This window comes from Egretta garzetta, unplaced genomic scaffold, assembly GCF_000687185.1.
Source record: "Egretta garzetta isolate BGI_Z169 unplaced genomic scaffold, ASM68718v1 scaffold215, whole genome shotgun sequence".
NCBI lineage: Eukaryota > Metazoa > Chordata > Aves > Pelecaniformes > Ardeidae > Egretta > Egretta garzetta.
The window spans coordinates 7,772,653-7,797,244 of record NW_009259719.1 but is presented as its reverse complement, the minus strand read 5'-3'; the positions used below and the strand labels follow the sequence as shown (position 1 = coordinate 7,797,244).

Sequence of the window (24,592 nt, the reverse complement as noted above, 5' to 3'; positions counted from 1 at the left end):
ACATTGGGGGTTCCCTGTAGCTTCTAGGGTCGTATGTGTAGCTGTGATGTCTCCCAGATTACAGCCTTTCGCTTAGTCTTTCAAAGATCCACTTTCAGTATAAACCCAGACAGGGCAAAAATGGTGTATTAAATGCCATTTAAGAACAAGCAAAGGTACTTTCATACTTGCATGAAGAATCAATTTGGACGTAGCTAAACCCATGGGATCCTGTCCAGTGCTATTTCAGTGGCGTGGTTCCAGAAACTGCCCTTATGCCCCGTCTTCACTCATGCACTACTCCCAGATCCTTGCAGTAAATAATGGCCTTAAGGTTGCACAGCATAAACCAGTTCATGAAATCTGCTTGTTCTACACTACCTCAAAAACTGTCATTCATCCTCTTATACTCCACATTTGCAACAAAGCTGTCAGCAATCTTTATTTCTGACTTCTGGGAAGCTTAGCGTTTCCTCTTAGTTAAGCATTTCCTTCACTCATACTATTAAGAAAAAGAAAAATAAAGTCTTTAAATCAGTGGAGTGGGGTGAACATGGCACCTATGTCTTGCTAAGGGCAGACCAGTTTCAGCAGCAGACTGCTGATTCATGCTGCTCTGCTGGGATACATTACATCTTAAAACTACTGACGCCTGGATTGTGTACCAACTTCCATGAAAATATCCTACTTACAATTCCCATTGCCACTGCAGTCCTTTCTGCAGCTCAGATCTCCTCCTCCACTGTGGATGCTATTCCCAAATTGAACATGTTTGCTTAAAGCAAACAAGCAAGCTGCTTCTACAGTATCAGTGTGTTTTCTTTTAACTATATGGTGTAATAGCCGCATGGATTTAATTTAAGACTGATAAAATCTTCATCCGTGCTGTGAGCCACACTGGAATGTGGTTCCCCAAACTGTGGCTTCCCACAAAGTGTCTGCAGTGATGACTGCTGAAAGGTAACCAGAGAAACACCTTCCTCCACAAGAGCAGCAAAGGCCCACCCACTAGTCATCAAATCTCAATGCAAAGCATGACAGGAAAGGAAACTTTGGCTCTATTAATTCTGTGGCCTCCGAGTCATGCATGCTGTCTTCCCTGCTCAGCCCATCCTGGGTTTTTTTGGAACTCATTTGTGTTGCTTGTTTGGGCAGCACCTTGGAAAAGAGAAACAGGCATGACAACATTTGCCATTTCCTCTGCGTGGAGGGAGGCCTCCATGGAAGAGGTCCAACAGTGAGAGCATGTTGTCCTTTCCCCATGTGAGGGGCAGGAAAGACAGTAGCTGTCTGAACAGCACACTCCTGCCTCAGGGTAAGGAGAATTATTTCACACCTGATGTGATGTTTTACTAGCGGTACAAAAGCAGTGTGGGAGCCAGAGAAGGGCAGCTTGTGCAACAAAGGAATTTTTAGGACTTTCACTATGGAGACTTGGGTTTCAGTCCTAGTGAGAAATGTCCAAGTCTTCTCTACTCACAATGCTAATGGGCACAACAATGAGTGCCTTTGCTGGGGCAGAAAGACAGCTAGTAGAAAAGCACCATCAAAACACCCTCTTGGGGAAAAAACTTTTTTTAAGAACAGATTTTTTTAATTTATTTTTGAATGAGCATTGATTTTGATAAAAGCTACTTGAAACAGCTTTGTTTCTGGCAGTTCAGAAGCTCGGTTTCAGAACTTTCAAATTGTACATATTTTATCTTCTCAGTTTTTATCCCACATGCATTGTTATTACCTTGCCCTAACATGACAGAAGTAGTGAAATATTTTATTACTTTTTAGATCATTAGGATGAATTGCTACTTACTACAGAACAAAACGTTACCTGCTTTTCTAGATGAAGACATTCCTGGGTGTTGTAATGGCAGTGCCAGACTTTCATTGCATTGCAAACAAGGGACTTCTTGTTCTAGAGAATAAGATAAGATGTTTCAGTCATATTAAGCAGCAGCTGTTCTTATCGATTTAAAAAAAAAAAAAAAGGCAACTAATTACTGTGGTTTTTTAATGACATACATACTGTGACCTACTACTAGTCTTTACTTGGCAAATCAGCAGTAAGCATAAGCAGTAACACAACTTAAAATGGATATAACTCAAAACAAAAATTCAGAAATCCCAGAGCAAAACATTTCTAAAACTCAAAATCCAGGACACAGTGTCCTCATAGAAAATTTAAAAAATAAATTATTTAGTTCTGATTGAAGAGGGGGGAAAATCCAAACAAACTTTACAGTGTAAGAACTTCCCAGGAAACAGCAATTCTGAGTTCGGCTAATGTGCGTTAACTCTGAGAAGCCCGAGCAGAATTTTTTGCTAAGGACAAAGTCCAAGAGGATCAGGATAGAGGGAATTCTGCAGGGATCCACAGCACAAACAGCAAGGTTATGGGAGGTCAAATGCAGCTGGGTGTGAGAGCACTCCAGGGCTGAGCAGAGCTTTGGTAGAGGAGTAAGGCACTGCCAGGTTAGAAGAGCGAAGAAAAAGGGGGTTGCCTTCACTTCTGCCCACTGCCTGCAGGAAAGCAGCAGGTCAGACCTGGAGAGGGACAAGTGCCCTGCTCCTGTGTGGGACATATACCGCTATCCATAAATGGATGCTCGAGGCTCTACTGGCAAGCGCCTGCGCTTTCTAGAGGGGTGCTCAGGAAAAGGCAAGCCAGCAGCAGCAGGATGGTGCAGAGGAGGGTGCTAGCAAGCACCAGCTGTTGCAAAGGCAGGATTTCAGGCGGTTATTTTCTCATCAGGACACCAACAACAGGCTATAGGGCATTCATCCGGGTGCATTCATCTTTTTATTTTTGTGCTAATGACTCATCACCTTTCATGCTCATGACCTAGCCTGGCCATAATCCTGGCCCTACTTAGTAATAAAGTTATTTAATTACTAAATTAAATACTTAATGAAATTAGTCAAGTATTAAATAAATTAAATTGTCCAGCTTTCACAAGTTACAAAGGCCACCTCTCAAAGACACAATTTTCATTCCCAAAATATTTATGCCCCTTTTCTTTCCCACACAGGCAATGATGGATGGAAAAGCCAAAATAAATTAATAACTAACTACCACCATGCTCCTGACTTTATTGCTGCTCAATAGGGTACACAATCTAGCCCTGAAGCAGAACAAATGATGTATTCGCTGGGCTTATGGAACTTACCGTGGAGTTTATTGCACAATTCAGGATCTGCAACCACGTGTGCGTGTATGTGTGCGCTTTGCTGAGGTGGAAAAAGTTGTGATGCTGAACAAAGGGCTGACACAAATGAGATAAAAAACTCACTGACCTGGAAGTTAAAGTACAAAATCTACTTTCAGCCTGAGTGCTCGCTGCCCATACACATTAAATGAAGAAGCCTTGTTTGAGTGAAGCATGATCTTAAACTGCTCTTCTCAAGCAAAAGAGAGCACATGCCAGGACCAGGACTCCCACCCCAGCAAACACCAGCAGCAGCAAAATCACATGAAGGACAACACAACACGAAACTGCCTTTCAAATTAGAATTTTTCCATCACAAGCTTATTCCAAATTATCTAGCATAAAGAAATTTATCCATGCAAGCCAACAATATTGGCAGGGAGAGAATTACACAATTGGCAGGGGAATGGAGTACGGAAAGCTTAGAGAGAGATGGAGCAACCTGTGAGAAAAGCTTCTAAGCACCATGGCAATACAAGCACATCATGAACTGCAAAGGCTCTGAGGATTCCAGAGGAGCAGCAAGCTCAAAGTCCAATGGGATTGTGAGAAGGGTGCTCCCAGATAAGCAGCAGAGCAATATGGAAAAGGAGAAAAGATTTATCAGCTTAACAGCCTCCAGTCCCTGGGAAGGCTTAAATCAATGCCTGGACGCTGGTTTCACAGAATACAAATACCACATATCACCAGGTGAGCCAACTTCAACCCAGCTGGAGCGAGTGGAATGTCTACGCTGAGGTCAACAGAGTTGTAACAGCTTAATCTGGATTTACAGCTGGAACTTCAAAGCACTATGCAAACCTAAGTCATAATCATAAGCCAAATGCCAGGCCAGGAATTTTATAATAATTCAAGCCTTTTCCAACAACTGAAGCAACTGTATTCACATTCTAAACATTCTTGGATCAATGTTTCAGACAAACAGCAAGGATTTTGATGGCTGAAGCCACTCTTCTACCAGCATCACTGGGTACTGCAGCTCTTGCAGCAGCTCAGTCTGCCAGGTAAGGGCTCCAGTGCAGCAGGCACTGTGCTGCCAAGCTGATGAGCTACAGCGTATATACAAAACAGAGGAAACAAGCTAACCATCCAGAAAGGAAAAAGCAGCAGGCGGGGAGCTAAAACTATAGGCGGCAGCTAGCATAAACAGAAATCAAAATCTCCCCTGTAAGAAATGCTGAAGGCATCCCACTAGAAGCAGAGCTCTGCCTCCCATATACTCCTACCTCACTGCACAACTGGTGTTTATAGAAACTTGGGCGAGCGGCATCTTTGTGACACACTGAGCAGTGCTCTGCTCTCGATCAACAACGCTCCTCAGAGTCCTGCTCTCTGTCCACTGTTGCTTGCCTATTGCCTGTGGTCCAGCAGAAAGCCATCCACCCTGGAGAGGGGGCTGCGCTCACTCTCTGAAGTGCAGACATTAAGCAGAGATGCTCAGAGTTTGCCTCCTGTACATAACTTGCACCTTATGGAGACTCAGCCCTGTACTTCTGCTTATCATTTCAGAATGGCAAAGCAAGAATGTGGCAGCACAAGCAATCCTTCCTAAAACCTCAGCTTCATTTGAACACACCCTTTCTCAAGAATCTTGCCTTCTCTAGATGAACTTTTTGTAATGGTTTCTTCACCACTCCCTTCCTCCTCCATCACATCAGCCATTTCCATACGTCCAGGTCCTGCAGTGTTTAGTAACAGCTGTGCCAGTAATGCAAACGTGAAAATTACCCTCGTGCCATATCTGAAGACTGAGGATCTCGAAAGTGAACATTTCTCTGGTCACACTCTCCCATCCTTTCTTCATGCAAATAGGAAGGAACAACAATAACTACTTCCTACTCTCGAGGCACTATTGTCCTCCCAAGTGACAGCTGGGATGGCTATACTATTTAAAGACTAGTAAAGGGAGAAACAACTACAGCTAGAGCTAGGTTGCCAGAACTGCCATTAAGAGCATTCGAGCTCTTCTTGTGACCCTGCCGTGGTTCCTCCTTTGCTGTGCCTCAGTTTCTTGCCACACCCATTGGCCCCGGATATTTAGATGGCAAACTCGTCTTCGCCATACTGCAAATTCCAGCCTGGGAGCTGAGAATCCCTGCAATGTCTCCTGATGTGCTCTGCCATGGACAGGATGATCTCAGAACATCCTGGCTGTCACAAGAGAAAGGATGAAGCCTGAGGCTACTTATGCAGCCCTTTGAAGCAAGCTGAACCCAGAGCATGTATTTAATGGGAACAAGGCCCCTTCCTCCCCAGGCAGCAGGTTGTTCACATGCAGTTGTTCTAAGGACTTCTATCCTGTGGTTAAGGCCTTCTATCCTGTGGCAGCCTTGCTCATGTAGCCATGGTTATCATCATAACACTGACGGGGGAGCTGCAACTGAAATGCCATGTTGATGCCCACTCTGCCCAAAATGCTGGGATGAGCACATGAGACACAGAAGAGTGACCATTCAGGTTAGCTGATGAAGGGAGGAGGTGAAGGAGATCTCTAGAGCTAGAAGCTACCACTTACACAAAGCTACAGTTCTGACATCAACCACATAAAGGAGACGAACAATGGAGACCACAACATGGGGCAGCACTTCTCTCCACCTGTCTACAACAGCAACATATTTGATGCTCATGCACTGTAAAAGCACCAGTTGCTTTTGTGAACAGGATGCACTTTCTCAGCACTCTGCAGCAGGCTGGTTTGTCCATGCATCATGCTCTCATCATGCTCAGAGATGCACTTGCTGCAGAAAAACTAGTGCTGGTGCTTCGGCTTACTCCCATATCCATGATTTTGCATTGGCAGCACTGGAAATCAGCAAAGCAAATCTGATTTATCATCCTGCAGCAAGGTGGTGTGCTGTCTCACCAAGAAGCAGATGAGATGGATTTCATAAGAGTTGGTTCACTCTTTGCTCTTTCTGGATGTAACTGACGAAGAGGTTGCCATAGGACAGTCACAGTCCCTTCTGAGGTAGCCGAGTACCCCACGTCCTCTAGCGGTCTATAAGACAGCAAAGGGATATTCCAACTGTAACAGCAGGGAACAAAGTAAGCAATAATACACCCAAGGTCAGGCCTGCAGTTTGTCACACAGCAGGGGTCTGAATCGAGATTTGGTGAATCCCAGTACAGGACAGAACTACTGGCAAGTTTCCAGCAAATGCAGCATTAAACTTCCCACATGGAGCAAACTGGAATGACAGCTTATTTGCCTCTGACCTACCAATACCAGATGGAGAAGAGTGCAAGTTACACCTGCTTTTTGGCACAGCTAGAATCTCTCAGGCCTTGCTTGTGGGCAGGAATTGCTGCAAAGAGGTCCCCACTTCTTTGTCATCCCTACCCACTGTCCCCACAGTGAAATCCACAGGCATGTGGATTTCTGTCCTCAGGCATGAGGGAAGCAGCTTGCTGAAGAGTATCCCTTGAAAAACAGCTGATTTTGCAAAAACTCCAGTGCATCTGCACACACCATATTCCCCAAAGGCCTGATCCCAGGATCCAGCCCAGAAGTAAAACCATCATGGTATTCAGTTCAGCACAGCGCACTCACAGGCTAGCGCGATCATGCCTCTTACTCCTAGCATGTTCCTTGGTCTGCTCCTTTCCTTCTACCTAGGGGGTAACATAACCCTTATGTACCCTCTCTGAAGGGGATCAAAAACCCCAAGAAACATGAGCAGGCAATTTAGCAAACCGATTGTATTTTTATTCTACCCTCAGAAGGCTATTCTGCCAGACCCCTTGTGGCAGCAACAAGCGAGACCAAGAGTCCAGGGCAGAGAGATCATTACAGGTCCGTATCCCGCAAGACACCACCTCCCGCTTGCAGGCACTCTTACAAAAGTCTACCCTGGCCAGGGGGCAAATCTTAGGAATGGTTCAGATGCAGACTCTGCAGCCCAGGTACGTAAGCCTAAGTCCATCCAGCACGACCAAAGAGGTGACTGCAAGACAGGAGAAAGCTGCGTACATATAGGTCTGATTCTGCAACTAGGGCACATTTTAGAACATCTTTGAGGTTACAGTAATTTCTGCTACGTGTCCCAGTTGCAACAGCCAAGTGCAGAGCATGCTTGGGCCATGATCCCAGGACTGCAGGGTGGTAGCATGTACATATCCTCCTGCATTGGATGGACCATGCTGAGATTTGCAAGCAGCTGCCAGGCAAAAGAAACAGGATGACTGTGACATGACAGTCCACAGGGAGGACATCTGAAACTTACTTAACTCAAAGCATATCAAAATATCCATGGAAGAGGAAACAGGCTGGAAAATGGATAAAGTCTCTCTTGGTATCTCATCATCTTCTTGACTGTGAGAGAAGCCTTCTCTCACTGGGTATTTGCCCCTCTGGATGCAACCCAGAGTAGAAATAGTAGTCTATTAAAACTTAAATACAGCTTTTGAAAACTTGCCCAGACAAACAAAGTGTTAATGCAATTTTGGCTTGGTTTTCACTACTTGGAAAATGACTGCTCCTCTGTAATAAGATGAGCTGTAGCAGCTCTGTTATTCCATCACCATAGGCACAAGTATCACCTGCAACATGTCTGAAGCCCACTGCCCTTCAGCACACCTGGCCCCCCTTTCCATCTCAAGCAGGGAGGGAAGGATGTGCAAGCGGCCCAAAGAAACAGCACAATATGTTGGTGTTCTTGCCTCAGAAATGAAGACTCTGAAGAAACACAGCAACAGATTACCACATGGAAGCTGCTCTAAGGAGGGAGTCAGCTGCTCTCCACCTCAGCACTCAGCTTTAATGGCAGCAAGGAAGACTAGGTACAAGGGATAACTTTTTAGCAGGAAGAACAACAAAGCACCAGAACAGACTGCATACAAAAGTCCTTATCAACCTCGGAGGCTTTTTAGATCAGGTTAGGCAAACATTTGTCAGGAATGATGTAAGCCAAGTTGATTCTTATTTAGACAGGGAAATTAGGCTCAATGACTTGTCAAACTCTCTTCTAACCCATTTTGATCTATGGAATCGAGGAACTGAGCGCTGGCCAGTAATCCACACACATTCAGTCACCTTGGGTCCCCAGACATTTTCTGCGTCACCCAAGTAGAGTCACTCTGTGTCTTTCAATTCCTCACCTGGAAGGGACTCTCATGCCTACAAGAGCATAGGCTCAGTTGAGAGCACTGTGAGGATAAGCACATTTCTTAGGCTCTCTAAGGTCCCTGAGAAAGTCCTTTTCATCCCACATCTTGGGTGGAAGACTGAAAACACAGGCGGTACTTGCACTTCAGGTTGCTTACATTGAAATTATGCCAGAACAAAGATGGTACTCTGTCCTCCAGCATGCTACATTATCCAAAACCATAGATTAATGCAGGCTTCAGGCCTCCCATTAACAGCATAAGGTACAACCCCAGTTCTGTATCACAGCCACGAGGTCCCCTCCCAGGTTCCCCATGAGCCCTCCACTGAAGCTCTGTTTTAGTGGCCTGACAATTAAAGCCCCACTTTGCAGCTGCATCTATAATGAAGCCGTCTGTTGGCCTGAATTTTCTTGCTGGGGGACTGCACCCTGCTATGCTCCAACACAGCAGGAAACCTGTGGGAAGACTGTTCTCCAGCACAGATACAGCTAAGCTGGGACCACAGCACCATCTGCAGGGCCCTGCCAAAGGCCAGGCTTTTACCAACTCCTCCTCAGGAAAGGCCAGTGTGATCCGAGTAGATAGTTCACACTCGGTAACTCTTCAAAACACAGATATGAGCATACACACGCACACAACCACACTCTGATTCGGAGTCCTGGAGGAAAACAAAGCCCCTCTCTGAAAGCATCACTTCAGGAAACAAACCGATGTTCTGACAGTTCCAAAGACCCAGAGAATTCCCAGAGAATTAAATGTATGTCAGATACTGGATTACATAAAATGCCAACTGAAGCATCAGTCTTCTGTGGCTTCAGGGAGGAGCTATGCCTCTGCAGAGAGCTCAGGTGCACAGTTTATTGCCAGCATCAGCTGAGCCTCCCGCTCACAGGCAACAAAGACAACACAGAGACGCTCCAGTGCTTTAGCAAAGGTACTGGGAGTGCCTGTGGTTCCTTAAAACCATCATCTCTAAAAAGCTTTGCAGTGCTTCTATACCAAAATGAGCCTGGGCCAATAGCATAAAGCAGTGAAGAACACATTGTACTACACCAGCACATTCTCTCAGATGCAAGTCTGACAAATAAATCCAGCCTCTTTGGAGGAAGAACAATTTTTCTCCATTCTTGTCTTTATGAGAAGGTCAGCAGCACCATGTGATTTTCCGAGACATATAACCACTACTCAGTGCAAACCCACAGAAATGCAAGCATTTTTACTACGCTTTAGCTATAAATAGAGGAATTTAACACTTGTCCGACTGGATTAGACCAAGAGTCTGTCTCACAGAGAAAGCATCCTGCTCAGAGCTCTGACAAGTGATTCTGAGAAAAGGCACGCTGCTTTCTGCAGCCCAGCCACCAGTGCTCTCAGAGGGACATCTAACTCTAGCCTGCTGCTAGCAATCAGCCTACCCCTTGAAGAATGCAATATGATGCCATTTTACGCTCTCATAAGCTAGTAAACTATCCAGCTTTTAAAGGATTCTGCAGAAGTAAGCTGTGCACGTTGCTGTTTCATGCATAAACACTGCCAACACCCAGATGAAATCTGTGAACTGTTTAAAAATTAAAGTCTGACAAACTGAACTTTAAAAGAGACCCTAAACTATTAAAAAAAACAAAAACCAAAAAACACCACACCACCTCTGACTACAATTTATACTCACAGCTCCAGCAGGCAAAACAGCCAGAAGTCAGCTGTGTTGGAACTTTATTTCCAAACCTACAATCAAGTGAACTTTAACTTTACTTTTCTCCTTCCCTAGATTTCCTATACTGTGTTTAACCACGGCAGGTACTGCAGTCCAGAGAAGGCTAATAACTTCAAATAAAGAGTGTACAGGACATGGCAAACTACTGGGGTGCGTATTGTGGTGGGGAGAATAAATGCAGGGCTGAGTGGTACAATGGGTGTGAACGGAGCTGTGAAAGCCCAGAGGGTGGGGAGCGGATCCAACTGGAGACCCAAGCACTGGTACATCAGAGCGCACTCAGGATCTGTGGAAAAGCAGGGCCAATGTTCAAGAGTTAAAAAGCAAATGATAGGGCGGGGGGCATGAGTGTGGAAGAGGTAGAGGGGGAAGGGACTAGATGTATTAGTGCTCACATAAAGCCCTCTCAACCTGCTGCTGCCTTCCAAACAGATGTAGTTTGTTGATGCAGCTCCTACCTAATGATTCTGGCTCTGCGCTCCCAGTTCAGCCTGGACAGAGAGCCTGACAGCATCTGTCACTGTCTGGACACTTAGGCCCTCCACCGAGCACGGACCTCCACTCGGCCAGCAACTGCTTCCATTCAGACTGGTAGTCCAGATCCTTTGATCTAATTGCTTTGTTTCCTTCCCTGGCTAGCTATGGTCAGGAAGGGAACTTGCAACACTGGAGACACCACCACCAACAAGAAGCAGGTTGAATTTAATCCTTCCATTATTTATAGTGTCATGATGTTGACTGTCCATTTCAGGGACTTCTCTCAGTGTTGTTTCAGGCAGACCTACTCTGAGTCATCCTTTCCAAAGAAACAGACCTCAGCTATTCCCACGGCTGTCAAGAGACTGGGTCCTACTCCAAACTTAGCCTGTTGTCAAATTTTGTACAAGTCATTTCACCTCCCATTTTTCAACTTCTCCATCTGCAAAACCAAAGTAGCAATTCTGGCCTTCTTTGTAAAGTCCTGCATTTAAATGCCTTACATGGAAGTTAGGTGTTTCTATTGCTATGAGAAGCAATGCACGGGTGCCAGATGTTTATTCAGGTCTGCTAGCATGTTTGAAAACGTAATTGCAAAGCAATTCTTGTAAGGACACTGATCTGAAGCACTATCTTTATTACAATGTTTTGATTGTTTCTGGCAGCATCCACCAATTGTCAGGTGCTGTAGATGTCACCTCAACAGAGCGAACTAAAAAGCTGCATGCAGTTCCCCAAGGAAGGCGAAACACTTCTGCATGCTCTGATGGACTTCTGCACCTCTGTATGAAGTCTGTATCAGGAAACGAGGGCGTCTGCCACTGCACAGAGAATTCAATGCACTGAGGAATGAAGTGGAGATTCCTTTTGCCATGCAGTTTTCAACAAGCTGTTCAGCAAGGCTCACCAGCAAAAAGCATACTGCAAGAAGAGTTATTTCTGGTACAGTTGTCATCTGCTTTGTTTTTGGATGTGCAGAAACCTAGGCCTGTGGGAAAAAGAACAATCAGAGCTTTAAGTCTTGCTAGGGAGAATATGCCTCTACCTCCATCCTATAAAGGCAGCAATTTTCCAGTGGCGATAATCTCACCAGAGCTAGTCACCCCAGAAGAAATGCTTAGCTGCATCAGAATTTCTGACTCAGAAACACTTGCCAGGCTATTTCAGGATATGAAAAGGTTGAGATACTTGAAGGAAGCCCCTGTTATGTTAAAGATTGGCTTCAGCTGTGGACTTTCTCTGGCTTAGTTCATTCAATACATCAGGGTGCAGGGACATAATCTACAAACAACACAGACCTATACCTGAAGCAAAAATATGAAGGTAAAAAAGACTTACTTGCCACAGAAGTCCTTGTGAATGGCACGAAGGACAAGTAGTAAGTTGGGGTGTGTCTGTAGCCAGTTCTTCACCATATTTGGGTGTCTGGGATCAACTTCCAGAAACACACTCCTAAAAGGACACATTTGGGAGTAGAAAGTGGGGAGATACACACACTTAAGTTGCTAAATTGATAACAATTGAGGTCTTTCTTTCTGGATGACTCCTATCAGTGCAGGAAATGAGAAGGTCAGCAAACACACTGCAATCCAATATTCCCCAAACAGATCATAGCTGTACATTTAAGATGCAGATACCAACTGCGTCCTTCAGAGGGAGAAAGTGTTGATCTTGGGGGGAATTCTCACGGTACTCCTCTGTGTGAGCAGCTAAACCCTTGTATCAAGATTTAAGGATCCCTTTTGAACCCCATGCAGAGATACTGCCAGCTCTGTCTTTCTGAAGCCCCCAAAGATTTAAGGCTAGAATAAAGATTTATAATGCAAATGCATGAAGACTGAGCACTGGACTGGCAGCATGAAGTTCCTCTTTGTATAACCAGGGTGACATTAAGTCCCAGTAGCGACAGTCATAAAGTACAAGTTAGCACACACATTTTCCCACAGTAAATGTCTCCATAAATCAGTTATGAAAACACTACTAGCATTCAAACCTACGTAGAGGACCGTACAACGGAGAGTGCAGCAGCGATAAGGGAACTATTCAGACAACCTCAGTCAGCGCACCAGGACTAGGCCTGGTCACTGCAGGGCTACATCCATCCCTGCTGCAGCCGGGCTTTATGACACTGGCCCGTTTTTGAGTTTCCACTCCTGTGACGAGGCAGAACCACTCTAGCTTACAGGCACGTGGAGACAATGGAATTGGTTATAGCCTATGACAGTGCAGCAAGATACAAATTTAACAGGCAAAGAACAGAGGCCAAGCCCCAATTGTACACTCTCCTGAGAGTTCCTAAAACATCCCACACTGAATACTCCCTATAAATACACCAAACTAACTACAAGCTGGGTGTGGATCTCATTCCTGACCTTAAAAAACTTCCACTCCTCAATGGGGGCTCCACCTTATAAAACAAGCAAAAGGGGAAGGAAAAAAATACAGTCCTAACAAACAACCCCACGGGACCAATCTCTTGCTGGGAAGTTCTGAGGAGCATCTTCTGCTCTTGTGGTCACGCAAAGCATGACAAATGAATTCTTCTGCATGCCGTATGCCTCTCAATATTCCTGTTCCTCTCCTCAAACCAGCAGATTTTCAATGACCTCTCTTATGATAGTAAAATGTCAGAAATTTTCAACACGATATGTGAATGCCCTGGCACAACAGACTTTTGGGTATCAGCATGTTGATCTTTAAGCACAAAATGGATCCCACACGACGGAGAATAGGAACAATCAGTCTTGAACATTAACCATGCAGAAATGTAACATTTAAGAAACTATCCCTGGCTGATCATCTTTCTCCTGGGATATTCAGCATTGTATCCTGGCACAATCAACAAGTTTCCCCTAATTAAAGGGTGGGAGGGAAGAAGAGATCTACATCCATTCTCACAGAGTTCTATGTTGCTTCTCTTTCAATCAGTTATTCTGCTTAGAAAGCTTTCTTTTTTTCTTGCACTCTCTCTGCTGCTCTCTTTCATATTCTTTTTGTTGCTGCTTTGACCTTTAAATATTTTCACTTCACTAATGACTACAAAACACCACCACTGGTCACGGAAGTCTCATATCCCTTTATTAACCAATGTCAAGCTAATTTTGCTCATACACATAATGCTTTTTAAACTGCTATTATTAGATAGGGCAGGGAGGGACAGAATATTTTTGCAACTATTTTCCCTCTGTACCTTCCCTGTATGAAAAGAGAACAGAAGTTATAGAAGTGAATGGACAAAAGACATGAAATTCAAGTGGAGAACAGTGCTTACCCAGAATCCTTCAGAAGAGAAGGAGCCAGAGCCAGAATTGTTTTGATGACTCTCATCCCATCATCTCCCCCATCCAGTGCATCAAGGTCCTCATAGCTGGAGTGTGGGAATACGATGACATTAACAGCAATTCATGTGGCACGAGCCATGCCCCACACTCCATGAATAACAGTGCACCTAACACACCTGAACTCCAGTACTCCTATAGCAGGTGACAGCACTCATAGCTTTTATGTAAAATACAGAGTAAGAAGGCAGCTGCCACTAGGCTGAGAAGCTCCATGTTGAGCATAAGGAGAAAACAGCCCCTGAACTCTTCCTGAAAATTACAAGCCAACTGCAGCCAGGATCACCCAGTTCCAACACATGGATCTGTTCTCTGTGCTAGCTGGACAGGGAGAGAGGGGTTGTACAGCAAGGGATCACTGGCTTTATTTCAACCATGACAACCATCAGGTTGGACTGCCTTCCAACCTCGCAGAGCAAATTATGATTTAGAAAGCTCAGCTTTCAGCATCTGCTCTGGTGTACATCTTGTACAGAAGTGGCTGCAGGACTTTTTCCTGACATGCATGGCAATCAGTTCTGGGGAAGAACCAGCACACACAAAGTAGTTCCACATCCCAAAACAGTTTATTAATGTTTGTTTGCTTAAGACAAGTATTAGGATGAAAATGGGTCACAGCATTTCCACGCAAGTTTTTTTCCATCACAAAAAGTTGCTCAGATTAGTCGTACTTTCTTCCATAAACCAATTATTAAGAAAAAAAAAATAAAAAAGGCCAAACAGGAAAAACATTCTGAAAGAGTTTTGGATTGGAAACTTGTTAATTTCAAAGTGTGTGCTTTTTCCATTTTATAAATATTTAAAATACTTTGATACTGCTTCAGACCTGTAAGCAGCATCAAAGTAACACTGTATTATTTTATACCATACAAACACATCTGCAATATATAGATGTATACTATATTTGTATGTTTTGTGTGCAATTGTGATGTAGCATAAGGAAGCAGACAGAAAACCTTGCTTCAACAAACAGGAGAAGAAAAATCTATTTATCTGATTACCGGAGGATTTCTGCATCCAAGGAAGCCATGTCTTCGTGGAAGACGTATGGGGGGTTACTGACTATGATGTCTATGGGGCCCCAGAGGAGCAGCTGCTTGGCAGAACCTAGAAAAGAAGAAGAATCACAACCAGCTCTCAACCATAGCAATCCTCCTTATAAACTCAGTGTCAAAATCCTACCCAGGAAACTGTCTCTCCAGACACGTACCCATGTGTGTTTGGTTCTGCTTTTCTTTGATAAAATTTTATCCCATTTCTTTTTGGTATAGTCTGGCCTGCTCACTCTCCCACCTTGAATGCCAGGGTGATATAAAGCTAGGCACAGGCAAAGTATCATTTTTTCATATCAACAGCCCCGCTTAGTGGAACGCATTACAAAACGCAGGACCTTGATGGTCTGGAGCTCTGTGCCCATCTGGATCTAAAGCAACAACCAGAACTTGAGAGAGCCCACAAAGACCTAAGTGGGAGCCTGGACTAGCTGTCAGGACACATAACCTTTCTCTTATCAGAGCTGCAGAAGGGCCTCTAATGAACAAGAGAGCCAGGTTCTCTCAGCAGTATCTACCATCTAATGATTTGCTCTTCTGCAGACAAGGTTCAGCTCACTACAGTCATGCTGCTGTCTGGACTGGCACATACCAGCCCTGAAACAGACATCATGTAACCATGTGAGTGTGGCACTGTCCTCAAGCCAGCCTCTTGGCAGACAGCTTACCCATGCGGGTGCAACGCCAACACAGCTACGCGGCTTTTGGACTGGAGCTGGCTGGTTTACTGCTGTTTGGAGTATCGGCAGCACAAACTCAGACTTGCAGATAGAAGTCTGTGCAGACCTACCTCTAAGAGGTAGTACAGTGTCAAAAACAATCATGTCAGGAAGGTGCACTAATGAATCTACAATGCTGCACTTCCTGGCTGAGCACATATCTACCTAACTGGATAAACCTCACCAAATGGGAGTTTTAACTGGCTTCAGCCAGTTCAGACAACAGGTATCCTTCTGTGGTTCAGCTCACCTAATTTCAGGTGAATAAGGCTGGGCATTTAATCTAAGCTAAATATCTGGGCTCCCTCTAGCATCAGTGGAGAGACAGGCACATACATGTTTATCTAAAGCATCCATGTCAGCATGAAATGAATTACCCTCTGTATATATTTGCCTCTCCCCAGTAACACTAGAGAACACCTGGACTACCAGCTCAGACACAACCTTTAGACACTTAAAACCAGGAACAATTCACTTTCTGATGTAGTCAGGGACTTCCCTCAGCTGATCATCCAGCCTGGAAATCTCTGAAGGGAAAAGCTTCACTGGCTCCCTTCTCAATTACTTTTTTTCTCTATTAACTTCCACACCCTCCTGATGCCTGCATCCCAAGGGGTCCCTTGGCTGTCTCTCATGCCTGCCTCCCCCCATCAAAGAACAAAAGGGAGAAAGACAATGGGGGTTATAACAATGAAAAGACTTACTGTATGAAACATCATGGTGGAAGATGTGCATCCTCTCCTGGAGCTGCAGCCTGTAAAATTCCAGATGCAAGAACAGAAAGAAGACAGATTAAGAGGCATGTTTGTGTGGCTTCATCAACAGCACATTCTGTATACAGATCATTAAATATCACATCTCTTAACTGATATGCATATATCATACCCCACTGACTGCAGTAGGATTCCTCTCAAGCTGCAAGGGAAGTTTAGGATCTGCTTTTTGCCAGAGGACCAAAATTCAAAGCAAAGAGCACACTGTGCACCCATGGTGATTCCAGGGTGCAGCTCCTGTGCAGCCAAAACCTACATGTATCACCCCTTGCCAGACATAGAGCAGTATTCCCCCACCCTGCTGCATATTAACTACATCTCCAAGGCCTCCCCCCAGGTTAACTCACCATTCCTGAAAAAGGAAAAAAAAAAACCAAACCAAACCCCAAAACCAAACAAAAAACCCCAACAAAATCACCTGCTTCAAATACATAAACCTGCTATTGTAAGTGGAGACAACATGCTCATATTTGCCACATTCTTTCTCCAGCCTTCCTGATAATCTAGATCTTAACAGTGTTCTGTCCTCTCAGTGTATTCTAGGCATCGTTGGATCTCATCTCACATACCAATGCTAAGGTGACGAGATGTTACTGCACACTACTGGGAGGCCAGTACATAGAGCAGAACCCCTGTGCCAAACACAGGGCTAGGAAAAGGGACTCCTTTAGGGACAGCTCATGTGCAGACTGTACAGCACAATGTATTTAAAATACACATTAGGAGCTCTCAGATGCTAGTTTCTAACTCACGATCTTTCTTGCCCCTGTCATCTCTGTGCACATTAATTGGGAAACACATGGTACGGTCAGTGCCTTTCATCTGCAGCCAGACGTCCCCAGGGTGCTCCCACCAGAACCTCTGAAGGCACCAGAAGACACAAATACCTCTCCACTATGACAAGTGAGCAAGTAAGCATGCTGGCTTGCTATTTTTAAGAAACAGGTCTATAAACATGTTGGTATTTCTTAGGGAGAAATCTTGGCCGAGATTCTGATCTGACTCACTGCACTAATCCAAGGTAGAACAGCCTTGAGACTGCTAGACTGCCACTGCATGGTGCTGCAGTCTGTCACAACCTGGCATGATCTGTCCCTTGCTCCCAGCTTGCTACAGAATATGCTCCCTGCCGGGGGAAAATAGTTGAGACAGCAATCCCCTTAAACCTTAGGAGTCCTGAGGAAAGTTCCCTTGATGGTCCTGGGACAGGAAAGAAAGGCCAGTCTGAAAGTAGCCTTGGTGCTTGGTGACAGCCTGATACTACAGGAGAGGTCACAGAGACAGAGAGTGTGAGACAGCAAGGAAGGAACAGAACCTCCAATTCCTCAGCTACATGGTCCACCCACTAAAATATCTCTCTTCTCAGTAGGCTTGCCTCTGGCTTTTGTGAAGACATTTGAGCAGTGTCACGAGGAAGCAATTTGCAAAGTCAGAAAGATAAGGCTGGTCAAGATCTGCTGGTGGAAAAGGACTCCAAGCCTCCCACAGGAGATGCCATTCCCTGAGCAGCAACAGCACATTGTGGCAGAGTCTGCACTGTCCCCTAACTCCTGTCCTCAATGCAGTCAATGTCTACCAAAACCAAAACTGCCCAGTTCTTCCCAGCATGTTCTCTCCTCCCATGAGAGACCCACCACAGTGGCAGAGTTTTCTTCCCAGCTCTTCAGTATAACATCTCAGGGCTATCACATGGGGTTCATAGAGCATACTGCGACAAAGGCCTTATACCCAAGTTCCACTTGCCTTTGCTGAGGGCCTGTGGTACTGCCCCGTCAGTGTACACAGGCATCAAGAAAGGGAGGGACTCCTACATCTGTCTGCAATGTGCCCAGATGGTCTTGCTTTCACTAAATCAATCCCAGTGCAAGACTCCCCTAAGCATCTAGAGAACAGAGCTGTAATAAAGGAGCTTTGAAAAGAAAGCAGGAACCAAGCTGGCTTCAGTCAAGCAGTACCACAGCTTATCCTACTGCCTTCTCGCCCAAAAGCTACAGGGCACCATGCCATGGACAAGATCACAGGGACACAAGGAAAATATCCATGGAGAAATATGAGGTTCTCTGGCACTGCATTTACACTCACTCAGCCACTCTTGAGCCAAAAAGCAATGTTAATAACAAGACTATTTCTTTCAGCTGCCAGAGCAATAACCTACAAAGGAGGCAAAGATCCGGTCTGCTTTTATTGTATCTATGAAAAATTGCAACAGAACTTGGTTTGACACTGACACATCAGAAGGAAATCTCTGCTCCCCACTCCCTATAACTGGACTAGGAGGCAAAGGGTAACAGTGAGGTGACAAATTTGGGAAGGACTTGTTCCTACACATCACTTCAGACTCACATAAGAGCTGGGACTGGGTTGCAAGAAGTGAAGAGGTGCAGCTCAGTGAAACCAGAAACAGAAGCAGCCTGTCTCCGTAGCCCCAGTGCTGGAAAAAAAAAAAGGTACATAGGCCCTGGGGACAGAGATATCAGTTTAATGAGCACTCACAGCTGTGCTAGGCTCCATAAGAGGTAGCAATAGAAATCCTTTCCTAAACCGCTCTAATTAATGCCTAGGGCCCAGCGGTTTCTGAGGATTTGAATACATACTAGAGCTCTGTATCTTGTACAACATCTACAGAGACTGGGATCCTTGACTCAAAAGCATACTAAGATTCTATCTCTGGTGCTTGCTATGTTAGTGACAGTCCAGAATAACCTGGATTAAGGAGAACCAGCTGAGGAAGCAGTGCCACTGGGAAGGACAAGGTCAACCTGATACAGAGCTCTTCTGACTTCAGGCATGAGACACTTGACTCATTACGGGAAGGTTGGACTAGATGACCTTGAAAGGTCCCTTCCAACCCAAACTATTCTATGATTCAGCAGCTCTGAACATCCAGCCACAGTGCAGGTGTTGTGCAAATGGCACAGGACCCAGCAGCATCATTCTCGCCAAACCCAAGACTGCAAGGAGGATGCTGAGGGATACCACGCTAGCACATCAGAGTGAAGGTGCTATTTAAATGTGCAAGCTGATATTCAGAGGAGCAATGACAGAAACAAGCACAGCAATAATGATATAGGGAGCCAGAGAGAGAAATACTTGTCTTACATTCTTACTACCTGCTGTCTTGAGTTTCCCAAGTTCACAGAAAGGGTTAAGAGTAGTTACCATGAAATATTTCGAAAATCCTTGAGAGATAGAAGCATTTAAGTACTATTGTTTTATTTAGGCTCCTGCCTTGGCAAAGTGCAAAGGGAAAAAAATACTCTGGTAAATCTAAGTGGGGTTTTTTTCTGAATTCTTACACGCTTTAGGAGCTCAACCTAGGGAAATCAGAGAAATATTCCCTGGTTTCCAGTAGCGATAAACATGACTGACATGCTCAAATATTGAGGACTCTTGGTCTTTCTCAAATATCAATTTACAAAAAATGGATAATATGTGGGCTTGTACCTATGTGCATTCTCCTTGGTGAGATCCACAGCAGCCTTCTCCTTATCCACGGCTATCACCCGGCTCTGGGACAGAAAAAGCAACAACAAACAAGTATTACAACATCAGGGTTCCTGAACAGGCATGCTCTGCCAAAAGGGACATGCAAGATAAGAACTGACAATTCACTGTTCACTCTTGGCTCCTAAAAGGAATAGTTCATGATGAACGCATCTCAGGGCACTGATGGGATCATGAGTCACTTCTAGTAAGGCCGCTAACGTGACAGAAGGCACCCTGCAACACTGCCAGCAGCCTACCAAAATAGACAGGCTCCTGACCAGACCAACTTAGCTGACAACAATGGAGTCAGTCACACTGACTCACATCACCCGATACGTTCACAGCTCCTAGTAGTGTGAGACTCAACACTCTGGCTGCTCTGGGGTAGACACAGGTTAAAAGAAGATCATGTCCTAGGCTTCTCCTCTCTAATGTGAACAGAATCCCTTCCAGCATTAACACAACCACTTGGACAGAGGTTCTGGTATTTTCCATCTGCTGTGCAGACACCTTTTGCCTAGTTATTCCAGTATGGTCCTTACACCACATTCACTGCATGTATTGACTGTGCATACTTGACTGTGCGTCAAGTATTTGAGAGAGAATCCTCCAGCATAATATTAAGATAGGACTACACAGCTAGAGATTTGCTTGACCTTCCAGTCCACCTTAGGAAAAGTGCAGGCAAAGGCCTGACTTGTTTTTGCTTTGCTTCATGTTTTTTAAACACAGATGTTTGTAAGTATTTACATAGAGAAAGCATGCTCAAAGAAACTACTTTGCATTTGGAGATGACGGTGTGATCAGACATCATTCCTAGGGGGATTAATTTCACAGCCTGAGACAAGCACCTACCCACATGAAGCTGACTCTTAAGGTGAAGGACACAGCTGAATCTGTAAGTGAAAAGTTGCTGCTGTTTTCTCAATATCCCAGTGCCAAATTCTGCCTCAAGTGCTAAAGAGATCACACAGAGCATAAACTCCACTTAGCTGTCTGTGTGGCTACAACTAACTAATCAGTCAAGGGTCCTTATTTCTCTGGGCACAGCAGTTTTTGTTAGTCAGCTGGGAAATCAGTTACAGGGACAGACTGACACAACTCTTTAACTTAACAGGCAAGGAAAAGAGCATGAAGTACAGCTCAGCAAATCAGAGTAGTTATAGTTTGAAGTCACGAAGCTCAGGTATTAACCTTATCAGGTCACTGGGAAGAAGAACACAGGCATCAACCTCTAATTCTTACGCACCAAGTCATATACTTCTACAAGAGGAGGGGCTGGCCACAGCAATTCTTGTTCACAAGAACTGGCTGGTTTGCAATTCTGAGGAAAGGGGAATATTTTTTCCCTTAACCACACACAATGAGATTTTGGATTAATTTCTCTTTCTGTTCAGCAACAATATCTCAGTAAGTGTGTTACATGTCACAATCATCAGGGGCAAGAAGGGCTTTGGTCACCCAGATCTCAGTCCCCTTCCTGCCCTTTTCACTCTGTTCAAAAGGTGTCGGTTGTTATTAGGGAACAAAAGACTTCAAAAAAAGTGGTTTGGCAGTGTGACATAGGCTCATCATATTGATCCCAAGTACTGACACTTCTGTGGTAATCCCTTCCCTCTATTAACTTAGTCTTCAGTCTCCTAGAGACAAGATCTTTTGGTTTATAGCAAGGTGATTTATAGAGATGACTGCCCCATAAATTCAACTAAGAGTGTGTGCCCATGCCTCAGTCCCTCTTGTCCACAGCTCAGGATATTAGCTTAAACCAACACCCACCAGTGCTTCAAGCCAAGGTGGTTAATAGTGAGCTGTGACAGCTGAAGAACGAGCACATTTGCTTCTTCTGTTCTGACTATGTCTCCGCTACTCCTGCAGACAGCTGGGGAGAGCAATTCACAAATACCCCTCTTCTACCTAGCATGAACTTACAGAGTCTGACTGTCAGAGACCTTAGCTTCTGAAGTCCCCTCAAAGCAAAGAATTTTGTCTGTGAAGTCTCAACGAAGACCAGTAGAGTGAGACTGTCATGCAACATGGGCATCTATTGTACCACAAGCACTGAAAAAAAGCTCACCTGTGGCAGTTTGCACAATAGACTCAGAGCAATTGCTCCAGAGCCGCAGCCAATCTCCAGGATCACAGGATGAGGGACAGGAACCGGGAAGCAGAGGCCCGAATTCTTCTCACATTTCCGAGATTCTTCCTCCACAACTAAAGAGACAAGATCCTAATAAAACAAACAAACAAAAAAAAATCTGAGGGAGCTGTTTTGACTCACACCTTTGTGGTCTAAGGACTGGAGTTTAAATTTCTTGGTTCTGTAGACCAATGAAATGTATTTTTGTTGCTAATTTTTAAAAGACAGATGATAGCAATGGAACTAACATGCCGGAAGCCACTTCAGCTCCATCTCCCCCACAGGGTGCTTTGATTAGTTACCATATCCTCAGGATACAATTTCCCACAGATCCTCTGAGATCTTGTAGCACTGTTGGGAAAAACAATAACCAAGCATCTGAAGCACATTATTTTCTGCAACACCATTTTATTTACTCCAAAATTCCAGCTTTCAGAATTTGTAAGCTTCAAAATTTAAGATTTCTACCCTGTCTCAGTATGGTATGTATTCTGGAGGCAGAGGTCCTAACAGCATCTAAACCAATAATCCAACCTGCAGATGAAAAGCAAAAGCAATTCATTAGTAAGTGAGCCAAATGAGCAGCTCCCTGCATGGATTTCAGATTGTGGACTTCTGCTGCATTTTGCTGGTATAAAGTCATATGGAAAAGATTTTCATCCATTCTCCTGGACCCATATGCGTCTCTGCCATCACCACTGCCTCCTCCTCCCTCCCAACAATCTCCTCTTTTTTAAAATCCCTTCGCAATGTCATATAAAATCCGACACAGCAGAAGAGGTGTCAGAGATACAGTTCTAAGGTTTGTGAAAACAAGCAACTAGCTACAAGAGAAAGCTCACATGTGCCTCCCTCAGACTGCAGCACAAACTTCCCTTGCTATTGACTGGAGAAAACTGCAAGACAGAAACCTTGCAAACCTTATCACCCTCTACAATTGCCTGAAAGGAGGCTGTAGTGAGGTGGGGGTCGGCCTCTTTTCCCTGGTAACAGGCGATAGGATGACAGCAAATGGTCTGAAGTTGTGCCAGGGTAGGTTTAGGTTGGATGTTAGGAAAAAAATTTTCAGTGAAAGGGTTGTCAAGCATTGGAACGGGCTGCCCAGGGAAGTGGTCGAGTCCCCATCCCTGGAGGTATTTAAAAGACATGTAGACGTGGTTCTTGGGGCCATGGTTTAGTGGTGGGATGGCAGGGTTAGGTTAACGGTTGGACTTGATGATCTTAAAGGTCTTTTCCAACCTAAACGATTCTATGATTCTAAACACCTTGAGTGCATCAGCAACTTCAGCGGGTGCTCACAACTCCCCGCAGTCCTTGTGCTTTCATGGCACAACAGTACAGAAACAAGCCCTTACTGCCCAAGGCGCTCCCACAATGGCTAGGTTATTTCACTTGAGAGGTCTGCTCTTGGATCTCTCCTGAAAATCCAGAAAGCTTAACAAAAATTACAAAGAATAAAATTGGCTAGATTTTGCCAACAGTTAAAAATTAAAGACATTACCAGGAAAATTATCAGCCTTCCATTTTTACAAGGAATCTTACATGTTCTTGGCCTCAGCACAAATATTTAAAAGCAACACATCCTGGCAGGCAGGTCAGCTTGTCTTTAGTAAAGCAATGGCCTTTTTCAGGAGTCTAAACTGGGTGTGCTTGTATGTAAGGGCATAAGCCCTTCCTTGGGTATATCACCCTAACTGGGGTGCAGTGTATGTAATAGATGCCTTGTGTAAAGCTATAGCTTTTATGAAGGTATTTGTTGCTGCTGGTCATCCTTCATGCTAAGCCAATTTGTATCTGCAGTAAGTAGGAAGGAAGGATGCAAAAGGTATAAAAATGAAGCATTAGGGTAGATGAGCTTCAACGAAACATCCACAGCAGAGCACTTGAGACATGGGCTGTTTTGTCAGACAGCATTTTCTGAGGTTTCCCACAAGACGTGAACTGCTTTTAAACATATTAAAGTACTGTGCCCCTGCATGCAAGCACACACCCAGTGCTTAGAGACCAGAAGCTTGCACTACTTCATAGTCCGGGATGGAGAAACAGGTATATTTCAACATTGCAAAGCCAGGCTGCTTTGAACCACTCTATTTTAAAGAACCCTTTGGCTGTTGATTCCTCCTGATAAAAGAGCCTGAAAGCATAAGTAAAAAGGTTTATTTGAACATGCAAACACTCCATATGTTGCCTTTAATAACATTACTACTACTTCCGATCAGCTTTTCTGAGACTGCCATTTTCAACTCAGCAATGTTAGGCTTTGCTGCTTTTCCAGTAGCCTGGCTCTGCCAACAAATAACCTTTTGGGAACCATGGGCTCCTCAGCTTTCTTTAGGCTCCTTTTCACAGCCACAGCCTTTTGGGGCCTTCAGAGACTCTTTAGCAACACGCACTTTTAACCGTTTTCATTGTTTTCTCTCAAATCCTCTCCAGTTGTTGAGCTGGAAGGAGCCAGAGATGCCCGTGCCTTTGCTCACCAGATACTCAATGACAACAGCCTTCGTGCTTCTCCAGACTGTGCCCTCTGCCTTCCACAGCTTTCAGCTCTCCTCAGCGATGAACTCTCTTGTGCTCATACCCAAAAGCCCAAGAGGGAATGAGAAGCAGC

At 44.6% G+C, this 24,592-nt stretch overlaps 1 protein-coding gene across 1 annotated transcript in view; it reads right to left on the bottom strand.

Moving 5' to 3' along the window:
* HEMK1 (HemK methyltransferase family member 1) overlaps positions 1 to 24,592 on the bottom strand; it is a 95,862-nt gene that overhangs the window by 55,450 nt on the left and 15,820 nt on the right. Inside the window, exons 4-13 of the mRNA XM_009639364.2 lie at positions 21,922 to 22,074; positions 19,806 to 19,870; positions 16,293 to 16,342; positions 14,819 to 14,924; positions 13,751 to 13,846; positions 11,818 to 11,931; positions 10,461 to 11,467; positions 6,046 to 6,180; positions 3,144 to 3,270; positions 1,808 to 1,891 (exon numbers count right to left, since the gene is read on the bottom strand). Coding sequence (XP_009637659.1) covers positions 11,431 to 11,467; positions 11,818 to 11,931; positions 13,751 to 13,846; positions 14,819 to 14,924; positions 16,293 to 16,342; positions 19,806 to 19,870; positions 21,922 to 22,074 — 621 coding nt within the window. The 3' untranslated portion in view covers positions 1,808 to 1,891; positions 3,144 to 3,270; positions 6,046 to 6,180; positions 10,461 to 11,430. The remainder of the gene's footprint in view (positions 1 to 1,807; positions 1,892 to 3,143; positions 3,271 to 6,045; positions 6,181 to 10,460; positions 11,468 to 11,817; positions 11,932 to 13,750; positions 13,847 to 14,818; positions 14,925 to 16,292; positions 16,343 to 19,805; positions 19,871 to 21,921; positions 22,075 to 24,592) is intronic.